Genomic DNA, 18118 nt, shown 5'->3' with positions numbered 1-18118 from the left:
AAATCTGGGGATCGGTTTATATGGGAGCTACATATAATTATGGACCGATATGGACCAAGTCCTGCATGGTTGTCAGAGACCATATACTAAAACCACGTACCAAATTTCAACCGAATCGGATGAATTTTGCTCATCCATGAGGCTCCGGAGGTCAAATTTGGGGATCGGTTTATATAAGGGTTATATATATTTATGAACCGATGTGAGCCAAAGTTTGCATGGTTGTTAGAGACCTAACACCATGTACCAAATTCCAGCCGGATCGGATGAAATTTGCTTCTCTTAGAGGCTCCGCAAGCCAAATCGGGGGATCGGTTTATATGGGGGCTATATATAATTATGGACCGATGTGGACCAATTTTTGCATGGTTGTAAGAGACCCTATACTAACACCATGTGCCAAATTTCAACCTTATCAGATGAATTTTGCTCCTCCAAGTTGCTCCGCAAGCCAAATCCGAGCGTCGGTTTATATGGGGGCTATACGTATTAGAATATTTTATTAGAATATTTTTTCAACAAATGCATAAATACAACAATAAAAGGTAATTCAGTCCAGTAGTTTGATACTATAATGACAAAAAATGATTTTTTATAATTTTTTTTGTACTGGGAGTTTTGACCGAGACAAATTCAACACTTGGACAAATCAATATCAAATAAATTATTCAAAAAGCTTCGGCTTCGGTTAATCGGCCTTTTGACGCCGAAAGCCGATTATTTATTTTTGGCCAGGGTAGACTATTCAGTCTAAGTGAGGCTGAACGTCTCTCCTATCACTGAGTGCTGCCCGATTCTATTTCAAGTTCAATGACAGGGGACCTCCTTTTTATAGTCGAGTATGAACGGCGTTCCACGTTGCAGTGAAATTACTTAGAGAAGCTTTGAAACACTCAGAAAGTCACCAGCATTACTGAAAACCAAAAATTTCACGTTTAATTTATAGACCTACAGCCGAGATTATGAGATAAAAAAATTAGACAAAATTTTCTATAGAAATAAAGTTTTGACAAAATTTTCTATAGAAATAATATTTTGACAAAAAAAATATTTCAAAAATGTTTGCAAAATTTTCTATAGAAATAAAATTTTTGCAATATTTTCTATAAAAATAAAATGTTTGAAAAATTTTCTGGAGAAAAAAAATTTGGACAAAATTTTCTAGAGAAATAAAATTTGACAAAATTTTCTACAGAAATAAAATTTTGACAAAATTTTCTACAGAAATAAAATTTTGACAAAATTTTCTATAGAAATAAAATTTTGACAAAATTTTCTATACAAATACAATTTTGACGAAATTTTCTACAGAAATAAAATGTTGACAAAAATTTCTATAGAAATAACATTTTGACAAAATTTTAAATTTAATACAAATAAAATGTTGACAAAATTTTCTATAGAAATAAAATTTTAACAAAATTTTCTATAGAAATAAAATTTTGACAAAAAAATTATTTCACAATGTTTTGCACAATTTTCTATAAAAATAAAATGTTTGCAAAATTTTCTGGGGAAAAATTTGGACAAAATTGTCTAGAGAATTAAAATTTTGGTAAAATTTTCTTAAGAAATAAAATTTTGGTAAAATTTTCATGAGAAATAAAATTTTGGTAAAATTTTCTTGAGAAATAAAATTTTTTAAAAAAGAATTTCTATAGAAATAAAGTTTGTATTTTTATAGAAAATTTTGTCAAAATTTTATTTCTGTAGAAAATTTTGTCAAATGTTTATTCCTATAAATATTTTTTTTTCAAAATTTTATACCTCAAAAAAAATTTACCAAAATTTTATTTCTTAAGAAAATTTTAGCAAAATTTTATTTCCCTAGAAAATTTTGACCAATTTTTTTTCTCCAGAAAATTTTGCAAAAATTTTGATTTTATAGAAATGTTTGCAAACATTTTTGAAATAGTTTTTGTCAAAATTTTATTTTTTTTTATTTCAACTTAAACCCATACATTGACTAAACTACAAGTGTAGCTTAACCAACACTTGTAGTTTAGTCAATGTATAAAATTTTGACAAAATTTTCTATAAAAATAAAATTTTGACAAAATTTTCTATAAAAATAAAATTTTGACAAAATTTTCTATACAAATACAATTTTGACGAAATTTTCTACAGAAATAAAATTTTGACAAAAATTTCTATAGAAATAACATTTTGACAAAATTTTAAATTTAATACAAATAAAATGTTGACAAAATTTTCTATAGAAATAAAATTTTAACAAAATTTTCTATAGAAATAAAATTTTGACAAAAAAATTATTTCACAATGTTTTGCACAATTTTCTATAAAAATAAAATGTTTGCAAAATTTTCTGGGGAAAAATTTGGACAAAATTGTCTAGAGAATTAAAATTTTGGTAAAATTTTCTTAAGAAATAAAATTTTGGTAAAATTTTCTTGAGAAATAAAATTTTTTAAAAAAGAATCTCTATAGAAATAAAGTTTGTATTTTTATAGAAAATTTTGTCAAAATTTTATTTCTGTAGAAAATTTTGTCAAATGTTTATTCCTATAAATATTTTTTTTTTCAAAATTTTATACCTCAAAAAAAATTACCAAAATTTTATTTCTTAAGAAAATTTTAGCAAAATTTTATTTCCCTAGAAAATTTTGACCAATTTTTTTTCTCCAGAAAATTTTGCAAAAATTTTGATTTTATAGAAATGTTTGCAAACATTTTTGAAATAGTTTTTGTCAAAATTTTATTTTTTTTATTTCAACTTAAACCCATACATTGACTAAACTACAAGTGTAGCTTAACCAACACTTGTAGTTTAGTCAATGTATAAAATTTTGACAAAATTTTCTACAGAAATAAAATTTTGACAAAATTTTCTATAGAAATAAAATTTTGAGAAAAAAATATTTCGAAAATGTTTGCAAAATTTTCTATAAAAATAAAATTTTGACAAAATTTTCTATAGAAATAAACTTTTGACAAAAAAATATTTCGAAAATGTTTGCAAAATTTTCTATAAAAATAAAATTTTTGCAAAATTTTCTGGAGAAAAAAAATTGGTCAAAATTTTCTAGGGAAATACAATTTTGGTAAAATTTTCTTAAGAAATAAAATTTTGGTAAAATTTTATAGGAATAAAAATTTGACAAAATTTTCTACAGAAAATTTTGACAAAATTTTCTTGGGAAATAAAATTTTGACAAAATTTTCTATAAAAATAAAATTTGACAAATTTCCTATTGAAATAAAATTTTAACAAAATTTTCTATAAAAAGAAATTTGAGCCAATTTTCTATAGAAAAAAATGTGACCAAATTATCTAAGAAAAAAATGTTAACCAAATTTTCTATGGAAAAAAATTTGCCTAAATTTTCCATGGCAATAAAATTTTTACATTTTCTATAAAAATAAAATTTTGAATCTTCGATAGAAATCTTCGAAAATAGAATTTTGACATACTTTTCTATAGAAATATAATTTTGCACAATAAATTTTTTTGTTTGGTAAAGTTTACCCCGAATTTTGGTAGATTATTTTTGGCTCGAGTAGCAACCGTGATTACATATCAGCCACAACTGGATTCTTGTTTGGACCTTGGATTTTAATTAGAACCAAAAAGTCAAATTTTCGACTTTTTCAAAATTTTGAAAAGTTAGTTTTTCCACTTCAAATTTAAAAAAAAATGTGTAGTCGACTCTTTCCAAAATTTGGAAATCGATTTTCGCATTTTGCGATTATTGGTCACGACCAAAATATGAAGAATACAAAAAGTAGACTTTTGAACTTTTTGGTCCAAATTCGATTTATATTATTGTATTTTTAATTGTAATTCTAATCTTCCAATCTCTCTTTCTCTTTCCCCTACAGAGGACTTACCGACGTATTAGTTCCGCCACGAATGTTAACCGATTTTCAAGCATCCCTCAGTTTTGAATCAATCGATCATGAGGTTCTTATCTTTGATGTGGGCAAAGCGATTGCCTATGAAAAATCCAAAGAAGATTTTCTATTCACCACTACACAAAATCCAAAAAGGCGACAAAATCCCAATCGTAATGCAATGAAAAAACATCGACAGTCAATGACATGGATGCGTTATTACGAGTTCGATGATATTGTTACATTTATGGAAAATATGCGTTTACGTTATCCCCAGCTGGTCGAACTAATTCACATTGGACGTTCATATGAGGGACGACCTTTAATTGTAATGAAAATCCAAAGTAAAGAAGCGGCAGCAGCTAATTCAGCAAATCTGCAACCACATGAAAAATCCAAACTGAGACATAAAAAACGTTCAGGTGTGGCAAATGCTGTATTCCTTGAAGCTGGCATTCATGGAGCGGAATGGATAGGACCTGCATCGGCGACTTGGATGATTAATGAATTGCTTAAAATTATGAAAATGAATAGTAAGTAAAAGTATTTGTATTGTTTAGTTTTTAAAAAGTTTATACACCTTTGGGTAAGGAATAAAGCTTTATATCGGAGAAATGTGTCTTCTATGGTAGGTTAGGTTAGGTTCGTATTTTAAGGACTTTTCAAAGGAACAATTGTTGCGATACCCGTTTTCCAAACGTTTGTTTTTTCAATGTGTCATTTTCAAATCAAAAAAGTTAGAATATCCAATGAATTATACACATAAATTATAAACAGATTGTTTTTTATAATAAATTTTTTTATGTTTACATATATGCATATTTTGTTTATAATTTATCGTACTCCAACAAATATTATCCACTAAATAGATCAACTAAATAATCTTTGATTATAACAATAAAAGCTGGTGGTGTCTTCCACTCACTGGGTATGGAGTATAATTTATATTTTTGCAACACTCGTCGCCACTCATTATTGGTGAGGTCTGATCGACTAGGTGAGTCTTTATGATATTTTGAACAAAGATAGCACAATGAATCACTAGATTTGCTCTTTTTATGACCATCTTTTATTTCATGTGAAAGATTCGTTTTAGAAGGATATCTTCTATGGCAAAGTGAATGAGACATTTCGGCTCCACCTCTTTGTCTTTGCGGATGAGATTCTTCTTTCACACTTGATGCCCGATTGACTTCAGAACATGCTGTCTTCATTTTCGTTTCGGGATTAAAACACAACTCTTCTTTTATGGATGTAGTCAATTGTTCTCTCCTTATTTGTTTTATTTTATATCCTTGAATTGCATTAAATGCAATGCACAAAAATAACAAGGACAATATAATTAGGGCAGTACATTGTGCTTTTCTGGAATTTAAAAGAGAACTAAACAAAATTATGCAATGTAAATTTAATGGGAGATGAGCTGAATTTGCAAGGTTGGAAAACTTTCGCAACACCATTCATTGACAAGAAATCTGAAAGGCCGATTACCAATAGTGGAATACCCAGACTCCTGCATTTAAAGATTAGATTTCAAGATAATAAATGACACAAAATGAGCTAAAACGTCATGTCATTCATTATCACGCTTGACCGATACTATCGCGAATAAACGAGTATTCAACATACCTTCCAGATTGATAGATGAATACACCAAAGTGACACAAATAGTACCAAACAATTATCCAAAATGTAAAGGATGTCATAATGATAAAACTGAAAATGAAATTAAAATTCCAATCTTAATTGCAGCACCCAAATATAAAAAATCACAATACATACGCCACTATTCCAAAGATATCGATTAGGGCAGCATAGATGTTGGCTGGACGAAAGTAACGACTAACTTGAGATTTGGTATCATGAGATATTTGATAATTCATTCCATCCATCTCAAAATCATCGCAAGATGAATCCGTAATATTGTCAGTGCACGCACTGATTTTAGCATTAAATCGTTGTTCTCGACATTTTTCACAATTACATGGAGGATATCTACATTTAAGTGGTTTACAAAGGTCCACCCAAGAAAGGCCAATAGATGTTGGCATAATTACGGAAAATTTTGCTAGGAATTTCGAAAGCAAAGAAACAAAAAATATTTCATATGCAAAATGTCATTTTGAATTTAAAAACTTTTACATAAATTTTTGTATATCAACAAAAATTCGATCAAATTTCTATAGAAATAAATATCGACGAAACTTTCTATAGACATACAATTTTGACGAAATTTTTTATAGAAATAAAATTTTGACGAAATTTTCTATAGAAATAAAATTTTGACGAAATTTTCTATAGAAATAAAATTTCGACGAAATTTTCTATACAAATAAAATGTCGGGGAAATTTTCTATAGAAATAAAATTTTGACGAAATTTCATATAGAAATAAAATGTCGACGAAATATTCTATAGAAATAAAATTTCGACGAAGTCTTCTATAGAAATAAAATTTCGACGAAATTTTCTACAAAAATAAAATTTTGACAAAATTTTCTATAGAAATAAAATGTCGACGAAATTTTCTCTAGAAATAAAATTCCGACAAAATTTTCTACAACAAAAAAATTGAAATAAAATGTCGACGAAATTTTCTCTAGAAATAAAATTTCGACAAAATTTTCTATAGAAATAAAATTCCGACGAAATTTCGACGAAATTTTCTATGGAAATAAAATTTCGACGAAATTTTCTATAGCAATAAAATTTCGAGGAAATTTTCTATAGAAATAAAATTTTGACAAAATAAATAAACTAAAATTTTGACGAAATTTTATATAAAAATAAAATTTCGACGAAGTCTTCTATAGAAATAAAATTTCGACGAAATTTTCTACAAAAATAAAATTTTGACAAAATTTTCTATAGAAATAAAATGTCGACGAATTTTTCTCTAGAAATAAAATTCCGACAAAATTTTCTACAACAAAAATTGAAATAAAATGTCGACAAAATTTTCTCTAGAAATAAAATTTCGACAAAATTTTCTATACAAATAAAATTCCGACGAAATTTTCTATAGAAATTAAATTTCGACGAAATTTTCTATGGAAATAAAATTTCGACGAAATTTTCTATAGCAATAAAATTTCGACGAAATTTTCTATAGCAATAAAATTTCGAGGAAATTTTCTATAGAAATAAAATTTTGACAGAATAAATAAACTAAAATTTTGACAAAATTTTCTATAGAAATAAAATGTCGACGAATTTTTCTCTAGAAATCACATTACTTTAGAAATAAAATTTCGAGGAAAATTTCTTTAGAAAAAATTTCGACGAAAATTTCTATAGAAATAAAATTTCAAGGAAATTTTCAATAAAAATAAAATTTCGACGAAATTTTCTAAATTTCGACGAAAATTTCTTTAGAAAAAATTTCGACAAACTTTTCTATAGAAATAAAATTCCGACGAAATTTTCTATAGAAATAAAATTTCGACGAAATTTTCTATAGAACTAGATTAGGTTCGGTATAGTGGCAGCCCGATATTTCAGGCTCACTTAGACTATTCAGTCCATTTTGATACCACAGTGGTTAAATTCTCTCTTATCACTGAGTCCGAACGGCGTACCAAACTGCAGTGAAACCACTTAGAGAAGCTTTGAAACACTCAGAAATGTCACCAGCATTACTGAGGTGGGATAATCCACCGCTGAAAAACACTTTGGTATTTGGTCGAAACTGGGTTTGAACCCATGACCCTGTGTATGCAAGGCGGGCATGCTAACCATTGCACCACGGTGGCTAGTTCTATAGAACTAAAATTTCGACGAAATTTTCTATAGCAATAAAATTTCGAGGAAATTTTCTATTGCAATAAAATTTTGACAAAATTATCTATAGAAAACAAATTACGACGAAATTGTCTATAGAAATAAAATTTCGACGAAATTTTCTGTAGAACTAAAATTTCGACGAAATTTTCTATGGAAATAAAATTTCGGCGAAATTTTCTATAGAAATAAAATTTCGACGAAATTTTCTATAGAAATAAAATTACGACGAAATTGTCTATAGAAATAAAATTTCGACGAAATTTTCTGTAGAAATAAAATTTCGACGAAATTTTCTATGGAAATAAAATTTCGACGAAATTTTCTATTGAAATAAAATTCAGACGAAATTGTCTATAGAAATAAAATTTCGACGAAATTTTCTATAGAAATAACATTTTGACGAAATATTCTATAGAAATAAAATTTCGACGAAATCTTCTATAGAAATAAATTTTCGACAAAATTTTCTATAGAAATAAAATTCCGACGAAATTTTCTATAGAAATAAAATTTCGACGAAATTTTCTATGGAAATAAAATTTCGGCGAAATTTTCTATAGAACTAGGTTAGGTATAGTGGCAGCCCGATATTTCAGGCTCACTTAGACTATTCAGTCCATTGTGATACCACAGTGGTGAACTTCTCTCTTATCACTGAGTGCTGCCCGATTCTTTGTTAAGCTCAATAACAAGGGACCTTCTTTTTATAGCCGAGTCCGAACGGCGTTCCACACTGCAGTGAAACCACTTAGAGAAGCTTTGAAACACTCAGAAATGTCACCAGCATTACTGAGGTGGGATAATCTACCTCTGAAAAACACTTTGGTGTTTGGTCGAAACTGGGTTTGAACCCACGACCCTGTGTATGCAAGGCGGGCATGTTAACCATTGCACCACGGTGGCTAGTTCTATAGAACTAAAATTTCGACGAAATTTTCTATAGCAATAAAATGTCGACGTAATTTTCATTAGAAATGAAATGTTGACAAAATTTTCTATAGAAATAAAATTACGACGAAATTGTCTATAGAAATAAAATTTCGACGAAATTTTCTATAGAAATCAAATTTCGACGAAATTTTTTACAAAAAATTACATTTTGAAAATGTTTCTATAGAAACAAAATTGTGACAAAATTTCTATAGAAATAACATTTTGACAAAAAATTTTTAGAAATAAAATTTAGACAAAATTTTTTATAGAAATATATTTTTTACAAAATTTTCTATTGAAATAAAGTTTTGACAAAATTTCTTATAAAAAATAAAATTTTGACAAAATTTCCTATAGAAATAAAATTTTGAAAATTTCCTATAGAAATAAAATTTTGACAAAATTTTCTATTGAAATAAAATTTTGACAAAATTTTCTATAGAAATAAAATTTTGATAAAATTTTCTATAGAAATAAAATTTTGATAAAATTTTTTATAGAAATAAAATTTTAACAAAATTTTCTATAAAAATAAAATTTTGATCAAATTTTTTATAGAAACAAAATTTTGATCAAATTTTTTATAGAAACAAAATTTTGATCAAATTTTTTATAGAAACAAAATTTTTACAAAATTTTCAATAGAAATAAAATTTTGACAAAATTTTCTATAAAAATAAAATTTTGACAAAATTTTCTATAAAAATAAAATTTTACAACATTTTCTATAGAAATAAAATTTTGACAACATTTTCTATAAAAATTAAATTTTGACAAAATTTTCGATAGAAATAAAATTTGGACAAAATTTAATTAAATAAAATTTCGAGGAAATGTTCACTTGAAAAAGTTTACAACAGTTTTTTGTTTCTTGACCTGGGTTTCTCCCAATTATATATTTTGTTTAATTTATTTTAATTTTTTACAGAAACTGTAGACGAAGAACAAAGTCTTATACGAAATACAACTTGGTATATAATGCCCGTCTTGAATCCAGACGGTTATGTTTATAGCCATGAATATGATCGATTTTGGAAAAAATCACGTTCCCGTCATATTTCGCGTCCTTCGGGTATTATAAATTCAGCCATGACATGGTTGCAGAAGAAAAGAGCTAAAGATCGGGTTTGTTATGGTGTCGACCTAGATCGAAATTGGAATTATCAATGGGGCAAGCATGGTAGCTCACGAACGCCATGTAGTGAAGTCTTTGCCGGGCCAGGTCCATTTTCCGAACCGGAGACTAAAGCATTGTCAGAATTTTTAATGGATTACAGGGCGCACATAAAGGTGAGCAATGGTCTTAAAAATTACACCTATTTCGATTTAAAATATCCCTCTATTATAGCTATATATGTCCCTGCAAGCGTATGGTCAAATTATAAGTTATCCTTATAAGGCCAATACAACTTTTGATACAGAACGTTTAGATGACTTATTGGATGTGGCCATGGTGGGCATTGATGGTCTCCGAAAGAAGGGTAGTAAAGCGCGTTATAAAATCGATTCAACGAATGATTTGGTAGAAAATCGATCAGGTATTTGTTTTATATCTCATATGGTAATTACGCACTTCTAATTCTATTATTTTGCCAATAGGAAGTTCAGATGCCTTTGTTGCCTACGATGTGGGTATACCATTCGGCTACACTTTGCAATTGGCCGATAATGGCGTCCATGGATATTTATTGCCCAGCTCTGCTATTGAATCAACATCAAGAGATGCTTTCGCAATTATCTTAGCGATGCTGGACTACATTTGAAATGTTGAATTGACAAACAATTAGAATTTATTTATTTAATAATTTATGTCGATTAGTTAGTTAGGAAATAGATAGTTACGATTTATTTATTACATTTAGAAAAATAAGATGAATCTTTTTTTTATGAACTCTCTTGTCATTGAACTTAATGGGAGAATTCCTTTTGTAAGCCTCGCCTTCAATTATTTTCCAAACTTTTGCAAGTTTTTATGTCATAAAGTATTTAATATATTTAAGTATTTTTTAAGATTTAAATATAATTTATTTTATAACATTTTTATATGTAAACTTGATTTTAATATAGAAATAAATCACTGATAAATAACAAAAAAATGCTAATGAGAAGAATAATCTTCGACCAATATTAATACAGTGAAGCCTCTCAAAGCACGCCTAAATGCGTGAATAGGACTAAACAAAAAAGTGTCATGCGTGAGCGTGATGAAAAATCAAATTATGTTCGTGAACATGCGTGAGTAAAATTTCTTCAAAATCACGCTCACACTCGGGTTCACGATAAAATTCACACTCTCGATACAATTTAGACTATCGAAAAAATCACACTCACGATTGAATTCATGCTTACCGATTTCGAAAACTTTCATGGTTGGATTACAATTTCAATAGCGTCCGAGGGTTGCCTTTTATATATCGGTACTAGAGAATAAAAAAAAATATTAATCGCTTAATTGTTTTTTAAAACATTTCCAATTAAGATCTATACACTTTGGTCGAAACAGTATCTCCAAAAACATGTATTCGCTTCTTCAGGTGTCAAAAAACGATGACTTCTCATTTTATTTTTTACGTGCGGGAATAAAATAATAAGAAGTTGTTCGGCGCCAAGTCTGGACTATACGACGGATGACTCATCAAATCGATATTTTGAGTGTTCAACAAGTATATACGGCCGTAAGTTCGGCCAGGCCGAATCTTAGAGGGTGATACGTTCAAAATTTGGTCAAGGGAAAACGCGTGTAAATCGGTGAAATCGTTTATTTAAAAAATCAAATAAAATTTCTTTTTCGAGTTCAATTAGTATAAAATTCAGGAAAAATATTCAGTTAGGCTTTCGCTTTTCCAAATCCGAATTGCCGGGCCTCACGCTTGACACCTGCCATCAGATTTTGTACAGCCACCTTGTCCACCTTCTTCGCCGCAGAAAGCCAGTTTGCCTTGAACTGCTGCTCGTCCTTAGCAGTTTTTTGGTCTTCTTTAGGTTCCGCTTGACAATAGCCCAGTATTTCTCAATTGGGCGGATCTCTGGCGTGTTGGGAGGGTTATTGTCCTTGGGAAGAACCTGCACGTTGTTGGCGGCGTACCACTCCATGGCCTCCGGGATCGCCCTGTGGCCGTCGTATTTTGTTTATCATCGCGATTTGGAGTTTTTTGGCTTGATGCACGGTTGTAGACGATACACCCAGCTTATTTGCGGCATCTCGGAGAGAGAGGTTAGGGTTTCGCTTGAAACTAATGGCAACTCTCTTTGTCGTCTCAGCGGCTTCCGGTTTTCGATTTCCCCCCGATCCAGACTTCCTGGCTGTCGACAAACGTTCCCCAAACACTTTAATTACATTTGTAACGGTTGTTTTGGCAACTTTTAGCGATTTTGCCAGCTTTGCGTGCGAGTAGCTCGGATTTTCGCGATGCGCGAGCAAACTTTTGATACGCTGCTCTTCTTACTTGGACGGCATTTTGACAACTGAAGAGTGAATTCCAAAATCAAAATAGGAGCAACATTCTACACACACACCATCAAAATGAGGGGTGTTCAGGTTTTTTTTAAATGCAAAATTGAAAGAAATACGTCAAGTTTATATTGACCAAATTTTGACCGTATCACCCTTTATGTACCCTCTACCATGGATTGCGTACAAACTTCCACTAAAGACTGTCATCCACAATCGAATTAATTGGGTTGTGGTAATACTATATATGATTACGATATGTACCAATTTTGGCATGGTTGTTAAAGACCATATACTAACACCACGTACTAAATTTCAACCGGATCGGATGAATTTTACTTCTCCAAAAGGCTCTGGAGGTCAAATCTGTAGACCTTTTTATATGGGGGCTAAATATAATTATGGACCGATAGGGACTAATTTTTGCATGGTTTTTAGTGTCCATATAGTTACAAAAAACACAAAATTTCAACTGAATCGGATGAAATTTGCTCCTCCAAGAGTCTTCAAAACCAAATATATGGGGGCTATATAAAATTGACCGGACCAATTTTTGCTTGATTGTTAGAGACCATATACTACCACAATGTACCAAATTTCAGCCGAATCGGATGAAATTTGCTTCTCTTAGAGGCTCCGCAAGCCAAATCTGAGAATTGGATTATATGGGGGCTATATATAATTATGGACCGATGTGGACCAATTTTTGCATGGTTGTTAGAGACCATATACCAAATTTCAGCCAGATCGGATGAAATATGCCTCTCTTAGTTAGAGGCTCTGCAAGCCAAATCTGGGGGCCCGTTTATATGGGGGCTATATGTAAAAGTGAACCGATATGGCACATTTTCTGATTCAATCACGAAATTAATTGATCCAATTAATTTTTTAATGATTGAAGACATCACAGAAATGATAGTATCAATTAAAAAAATAATTCACAGTCAATTAAAAATTGATCCAATTAAAAAATTAATTGTAATTAATTTGTGTGATTGATGTTTATTTCAATTACAAAAATTTTTGAATTAAATTTTTAACTGAATATTTTTCAAAACTCAATTAAGATTTTAATTGGAAAAAATATCATGAACATTTTTTCTGTGCATCCGACCTACATCAATAACAACTACTTGTGCCAAGTTTCAAGTCGATAGCTTGTTTCGTTCGGAAGTTAGAGTGATTTCAACAGACGGACTTGCTTAGATCGACTAAGAATTTCACCACGGCCAAGAATATACATATATACTTTATGGGTACTTCGAGCAATATTTTGATGTGTTACAAACGGAATGACAAATTTAATATACCCCCATCCTATGTTGGAGGGTATAAAAATGCACTTGTTTGAGCCGATGTTTGAAAGCTCGCATTGCGATGGTGAAGAGTGGTCCGTCTTCGGGGGTTGGTTATCCTGATTTCTTGGAATACAAATGGTTGTGTACCACTTGTTCTGCGTTGTTATAGAGGTACAATATGTCCAGTTTTTTTTCGAAAAGCAGGTTATCATTTGCTTGGAAGTGCTTCGTATGCGAGCACTTTTTGTTGGATTTGGCTCTTCTTGAAAACACCCATACGGTTTGCTTTCTGGCTCATAAAATCCACGATTAATCATCTGTCACGATGTCATAGACGTGCTCCAAAGTACCGCGATCGCATTTTTGGAGTATTTCTTTCGACCAATCGACACGAGCCTTTTTTGCAGAGATTGACAAATTGTGTGGGATCCAAAACGACCAAATTATTTTGACTGTCAAATGTTCATGCAATATTTAATGTATGCTAGTCTCCCTAATGCCTAGGGTTGTCTCAATCGTTCCGGGACAACTGGGATCAAATCACCGCATTCGTCATCGAGTTCTGTTTCGTATAGAGAAACATTTCGATCGCAGTAAATTTTGGATCACCACATTCTATCGTAATTTATTTTGTCTACTACTTTTTTTTGCATTGCTGTAAACATATGGCAATAACAAATTGGAAGCGAGAGAATTTCAAAATAAGTTTTTGTGATCAAAATATGTTATTTCTGAGAAATGTATATTGTTTTTGTGTGTTAAAATATATGTGTAAAAATGTATTATGAATCCAAGTGTTTTTTGTTTTCCTCGTCTTCGGATTCAGAGGATGAGTACAAAGTGGCATTAATAAGGAAAGATATTCGTGACAAAAGCAGTCCTTTAGCATTGCCTGAAGTAAAGTAAGTGATTCTATTTTGAAGTGAATGCTTTTAACTAATTGTGTTTTTAATATCCAGTTTTAAAAGACGTTTTCGTGCGTCAAAAGAAGCTTCGGCCACTGAGCATTCCTTTCTTTGATCTGTTTCCCTAAATGCAAGTAATATTATATTTTCTTAAATGTATTTTGCCAAAATAGAATAATACTTACATTTTCACCAACTTCTTGTTTCTTTTTGTTTACCTTTTTTCTGCTCAAAAATCACTACATACTTCGTTTTCGATAGCATGCTACCTATCGTGTTCAACTTCGAGTAGAAACAATTCGATAACGACTGCGGTGATCCGCATAAACTACATTACGATGACGAAGTGCTCGATTTCGACTGGGGTGATTTGGACGACTTTCACGAAATTCGTCTTGATGTGACCATACCATCCATAAGCACTCGTTCTTGACGGTCCTTTTTCGCGCGAAGATGTTCCGAATTTAATTCAATAGCGATCGTATGTCAAAACGCTCTGAGTACGTATAACCTCAAAAATTTCATGAATTACGATAGAGCCGTCAGTTGGCACATTGCAACACTAAGGTGACCCGTTCTCGCCAAATAAAAGGCAACACTCATATAGGCGTATGAATGTTCTTCGCACGCTGTAAAATGATGTTTACAGGAGAATTTGTGCTATACAATCCATGATATTCTCATCATTTTCTCAAGTGAGACTCAAAAACGTATCAAATATATAAAGTCATAAAGCAGATACTTACCTTCGCATCAAATGCGATGTTTTTTACCTCGCAAAAACTATTGAAAACTATTGTTAAGAAAAAATTGAACCGATAGGTTTGATAGTTTTTATTTGAATGAATAATTTTTCTTTTTGTTTTAATAATATTCAAATTCAATTAAATCAAACGTACTAGATAAAAAAGTGTTATTGAAGACAAGTAAAAATTGAGAAAAAAAACATAAAACTAACACCCCTTCGCAATAACATTTTATTTTTAGTCGATTAAACCAATATTTCTTCTAAGGTAACAAAATTTCATTTTCGACAATGGGTTAGTAAATATGTCTGCTAGCATATTCTCTGTCGATATGTATTCGTAAATTATGTTTCCTGCTTTCTTCAGATCTCTTGCATAGTAATATTTAACTTCAATGTGTTTCGATCTTGAATTGATCTTTTCCGATTCTAGCATTTTTAAGCTGCTTTGATTATCTACATACAGTGTGGGAGTCGATGGAATTCCAAAATCATGTATTAATTTGATTAGCCACGTAGCTTCTTGACTGGCTTCTGTTAATGCAACTAACTCCGATTCTGTAGATGAAAGCGTGACAAGGGATTGTTTTCTAGCAGCAAAATGTATGGTGGCCGATCCTAGTTTAAATATACATCCACTCGTAGATTTTCGATCTGTATTATCGCCAGCCCAATCAGCATCAGTATATTCTATCAATGCCAATTGCTCCTTCGATCCAACACGTAGCTTTTAGTTGCCTTTAGATACCTCATTACTCTTTTTACTTCATTCCAATCTGTTTTGCTGGCATTACTCACTTTGGTCTAGAATTGCCTGCGAGATAAAGAAGTGATCCAATTGCTTTTCTGTATTGATAATTGTTTTCAAATCTGGTATCACAAATTATCTTGAAGTATCCTGGATCCAAAGGAATATTAGAGTCCCTTGCGTCTTCTATATTGTGTTCTCCCAGTATCTTTTCAATATACGTCATTTGATCCATGTAAAATATTCCATCTCTATTTCTGGTAAAATGTATACCAAGATAAAGTTTTAACGATCCAAGATCATTTAAATCAAAATATTTCCCAATATTATTTATAACATATTTTATTTCACGTTCATACTTGGATGCAATAATTATATCATCAACGTATATTAAAATATAAATGTAATTGTTATTTTCCTCTTTAATGTATAGACAATTGTCAGCATCTCCCCTTCTGAATCCGAATTTTATAATTACTTCATTAATTCGTTGATTCCAACATCGTGCTGACTGTTTAAGTCCATATATGCTCCGATTCAATTTGCATATTTTATTGTATTTATATTTCTGTGGCCTAGTCGTTTATGCCAAACGTGTATACAAGCACTTGACAATGAGGAGGCTTTCTTCGCAATTGTTTGCTGTTGTAGTTCGAACAAATTATTTCGAATTTTGGCTATAGCATAACATAAATAGCATTATGTTTTAATATTATGTATTGGGAGCTTTCGAATGTTACCTTAAATCCCTCTAACACTAGTTTATGGACTGATAATAAATTTCCATCTAGTTCAGGGACAAATAAAACGTTTCTCACAAGTACTTTTCCAATATTTAATACCAAAAAACCTTTACCACTTCCTTTAGATTTTACAATAGTACCATCGGCTAAAAATACATTTTCTTCCTTTGATTTATCCAAAGACTCGAAAAAAAAACTTTCATCACAACTCATGTGACAAGTTGCTGCAGAATCGACAATCCAACCATTGCCAGTTTTAGAAGAAAATATCCCAAAACAAGCATAATTTGAATCGCCACAGTCGACATACTTTACAGAATTTCCCTTATTTCTCGGATTCATATAGCAGTGCTTTTTCAAGTGGCCTTGTTTTTCGCAAATAAAACATTTCAATTGAATGTTCTTAAATTTAAATTCCGTTTTCAATACTAATTATTGTGCCATATCATTTGTTTTTCTTGTGTATTCTTGTAATAATTTCTCCTTTAAAGGGTGATACGGTCAAAATTTGGTCAATATAAACTTGACGTATTTCTTTCAATTTTGCATTTAAAAAACCTGAACACCCCTCATTTTGAAGGTGTGTGTGTGTAGAATGTTGCTCCTATTTTGATTTTGGAATTCACTCTTCAGTTGTCAAAATGCCGTCCAAGCAAGAAGAGCAGCGTATCAAAATTTTTCTCGCGCATCGCGAAAATCCGAGCTACTCGCACGCAAAGCTGGCAAAATCGCTAAAAGTTGCCAAATCAACCGTTACAAATGTAATTAAAGTGTTTGGGGAACGTTTGTCGACAGCCAGGAAGTCTGAATCGGGGGGAAATCGAAAACCGGAAGCCGCTGAGACGACAAAGAGAGTTGCCGGTAGTTTCAAGCGAAACCCTAACCTCTCTTACCGAGATGCCGCAAATAAACTGGGTGTATCGTCTACAACCGTGCATCGAGCCAAAAAACGAGCCGGACTATCGACCTACAAGAATGTAGTGACTCCAAATCGCGATGATAAACAAAATACGACGGCCAAAGCGCGATCCCGGAGGCTGTACACGACGATGCTGACGAAGTTTGACTGCGTGGTAATGGACGACGAAACCTACGTCAAAGCTGACTACAAGCAGCTTCCGGGACAGAAGTTTTATACGGCAAAAGGAAGGGGAAAGGTAGCAGATATTTTCAAGCACATAAAACTGTCAAAGTTCGCAAAGAAATATCTGGTTTGGCAAGCCATCTGTACCTGTGGCTTGAAAAGCAGCATTTTCATAGCTTCCGGGACTGTCAACCAAGAAATTTACGTGAAAGAGTGTTTGAATAAACGTCTGCTGCCTTTCCTGAAGAAACACGGTTGTTCCGTACTGTTTTGGCCGGATTTGGCATCTTGCCATTACGGTAAAAAGGCCATGGAGTGGTACGCCGCCAACAACGTGCAGGTGGTTCCCAAGGACAAGAACCCTCCCAACACGCCAGAGCTCCGCCCAATTGAGAAATACTGGGCTATTGTCAAGCGGAACCTAAAGAAGACCAAAAAAACTGCTAAGGACGAGCAGCAGTTTAAGGCAAACTGGCTTTCTGCGGCGAAGAAGGTGGACAAGGTGGCTGTACAAAATCTGATGGCAGGTGTCAAGCGTTAGGCCCGGCAATTCGGATTTGGAAAAGCGAAAGCCTAA

At 31.4% G+C, this 18118-nt stretch overlaps 2 protein-coding genes across 3 annotated transcripts in view; one reads left to right on the top strand and one right to left on the bottom strand.

The window, feature by feature from the left end:
• LOC142230187 (uncharacterized) overlaps positions 1–10663 on the top strand; it is a 28463-nt gene extending 17800 nt beyond the window's left edge. The window contains exons 3-6 of the mRNA XM_075300827.1: positions 3841–4385; positions 9496–9857; positions 9916–10105; positions 10167–10663. Of these exons, the coding sequence (XP_075156942.1) occupies positions 3841–4385; positions 9496–9857; positions 9916–10105; positions 10167–10330 (1261 nt within the window). The 3' untranslated portion in view covers positions 10331–10663. The remainder of the gene's footprint in view (positions 1–3840; positions 4386–9495; positions 9858–9915; positions 10106–10166) is intronic.
• LOC142230188 (uncharacterized) lies at positions 4620–5988 on the bottom strand. Of its 2 annotated transcripts, none has more exons than XM_075300828.1 (3): positions 5635–5988; positions 5482–5568; positions 4620–5235 (listed from the first exon to the last, which is right to left on the bottom strand). In XM_075300828.1, the coding sequence occupies exons 1-3, from the start codon at positions 5901–5903 to the stop codon at positions 4707–4709; spliced, it is 885 nt and encodes a 294-aa protein (XP_075156943.1). In that variant the 5' UTR covers positions 5904–5988; the 3' UTR covers positions 4620–4706. The 2 variants fall into 2 exon arrangements, with proteins under 2 accessions (XP_075156943.1, XP_075156944.1); XM_075300829.1 differs by having other exon boundaries at positions 4620–5217; positions 5635–5985.
• Positions 10664–18118: the final 7455 nt, after the last annotated feature.

The sequence above is a fragment of the Haematobia irritans genome, chromosome 3 (assembly GCF_050003625.1).
Source record: "Haematobia irritans isolate KBUSLIRL chromosome 3, ASM5000362v1, whole genome shotgun sequence".
NCBI classification, from domain to species: domain Eukaryota; kingdom Metazoa; phylum Arthropoda; class Insecta; order Diptera; family Muscidae; genus Haematobia; species Haematobia irritans.
Note: the sequence above shows the minus strand (reverse complement) of the source record. Positions and strands in the feature narration are given on the sequence as shown.

What these genes read in the sequence shown, in the direction of transcription:
- LOC142230188 (XM_075300828.1), bottom strand. Translation starts at nt 5,903, where the DNA reads ATGCCAACATCTATTGGCCTTTCTTGGGTGGACCTTTGTAAACCACTT. An exon ending in GATATCTTTGGAATAGTGGC is followed by an intron (nt 5,569 to 5,634) that starts GTATGTATTGTG and finishes TTTCATTTTCAG; the next exon opens with TTTTATCATTATGACATCCT. An exon ending in TTCATCTATCAATCTGGAAG is followed by an intron (nt 5,236 to 5,481) that starts GTATGTTGAATA and finishes AATTTTGTTTAG; the next exon opens with TTCTCTTTTAAATTCCAGAA.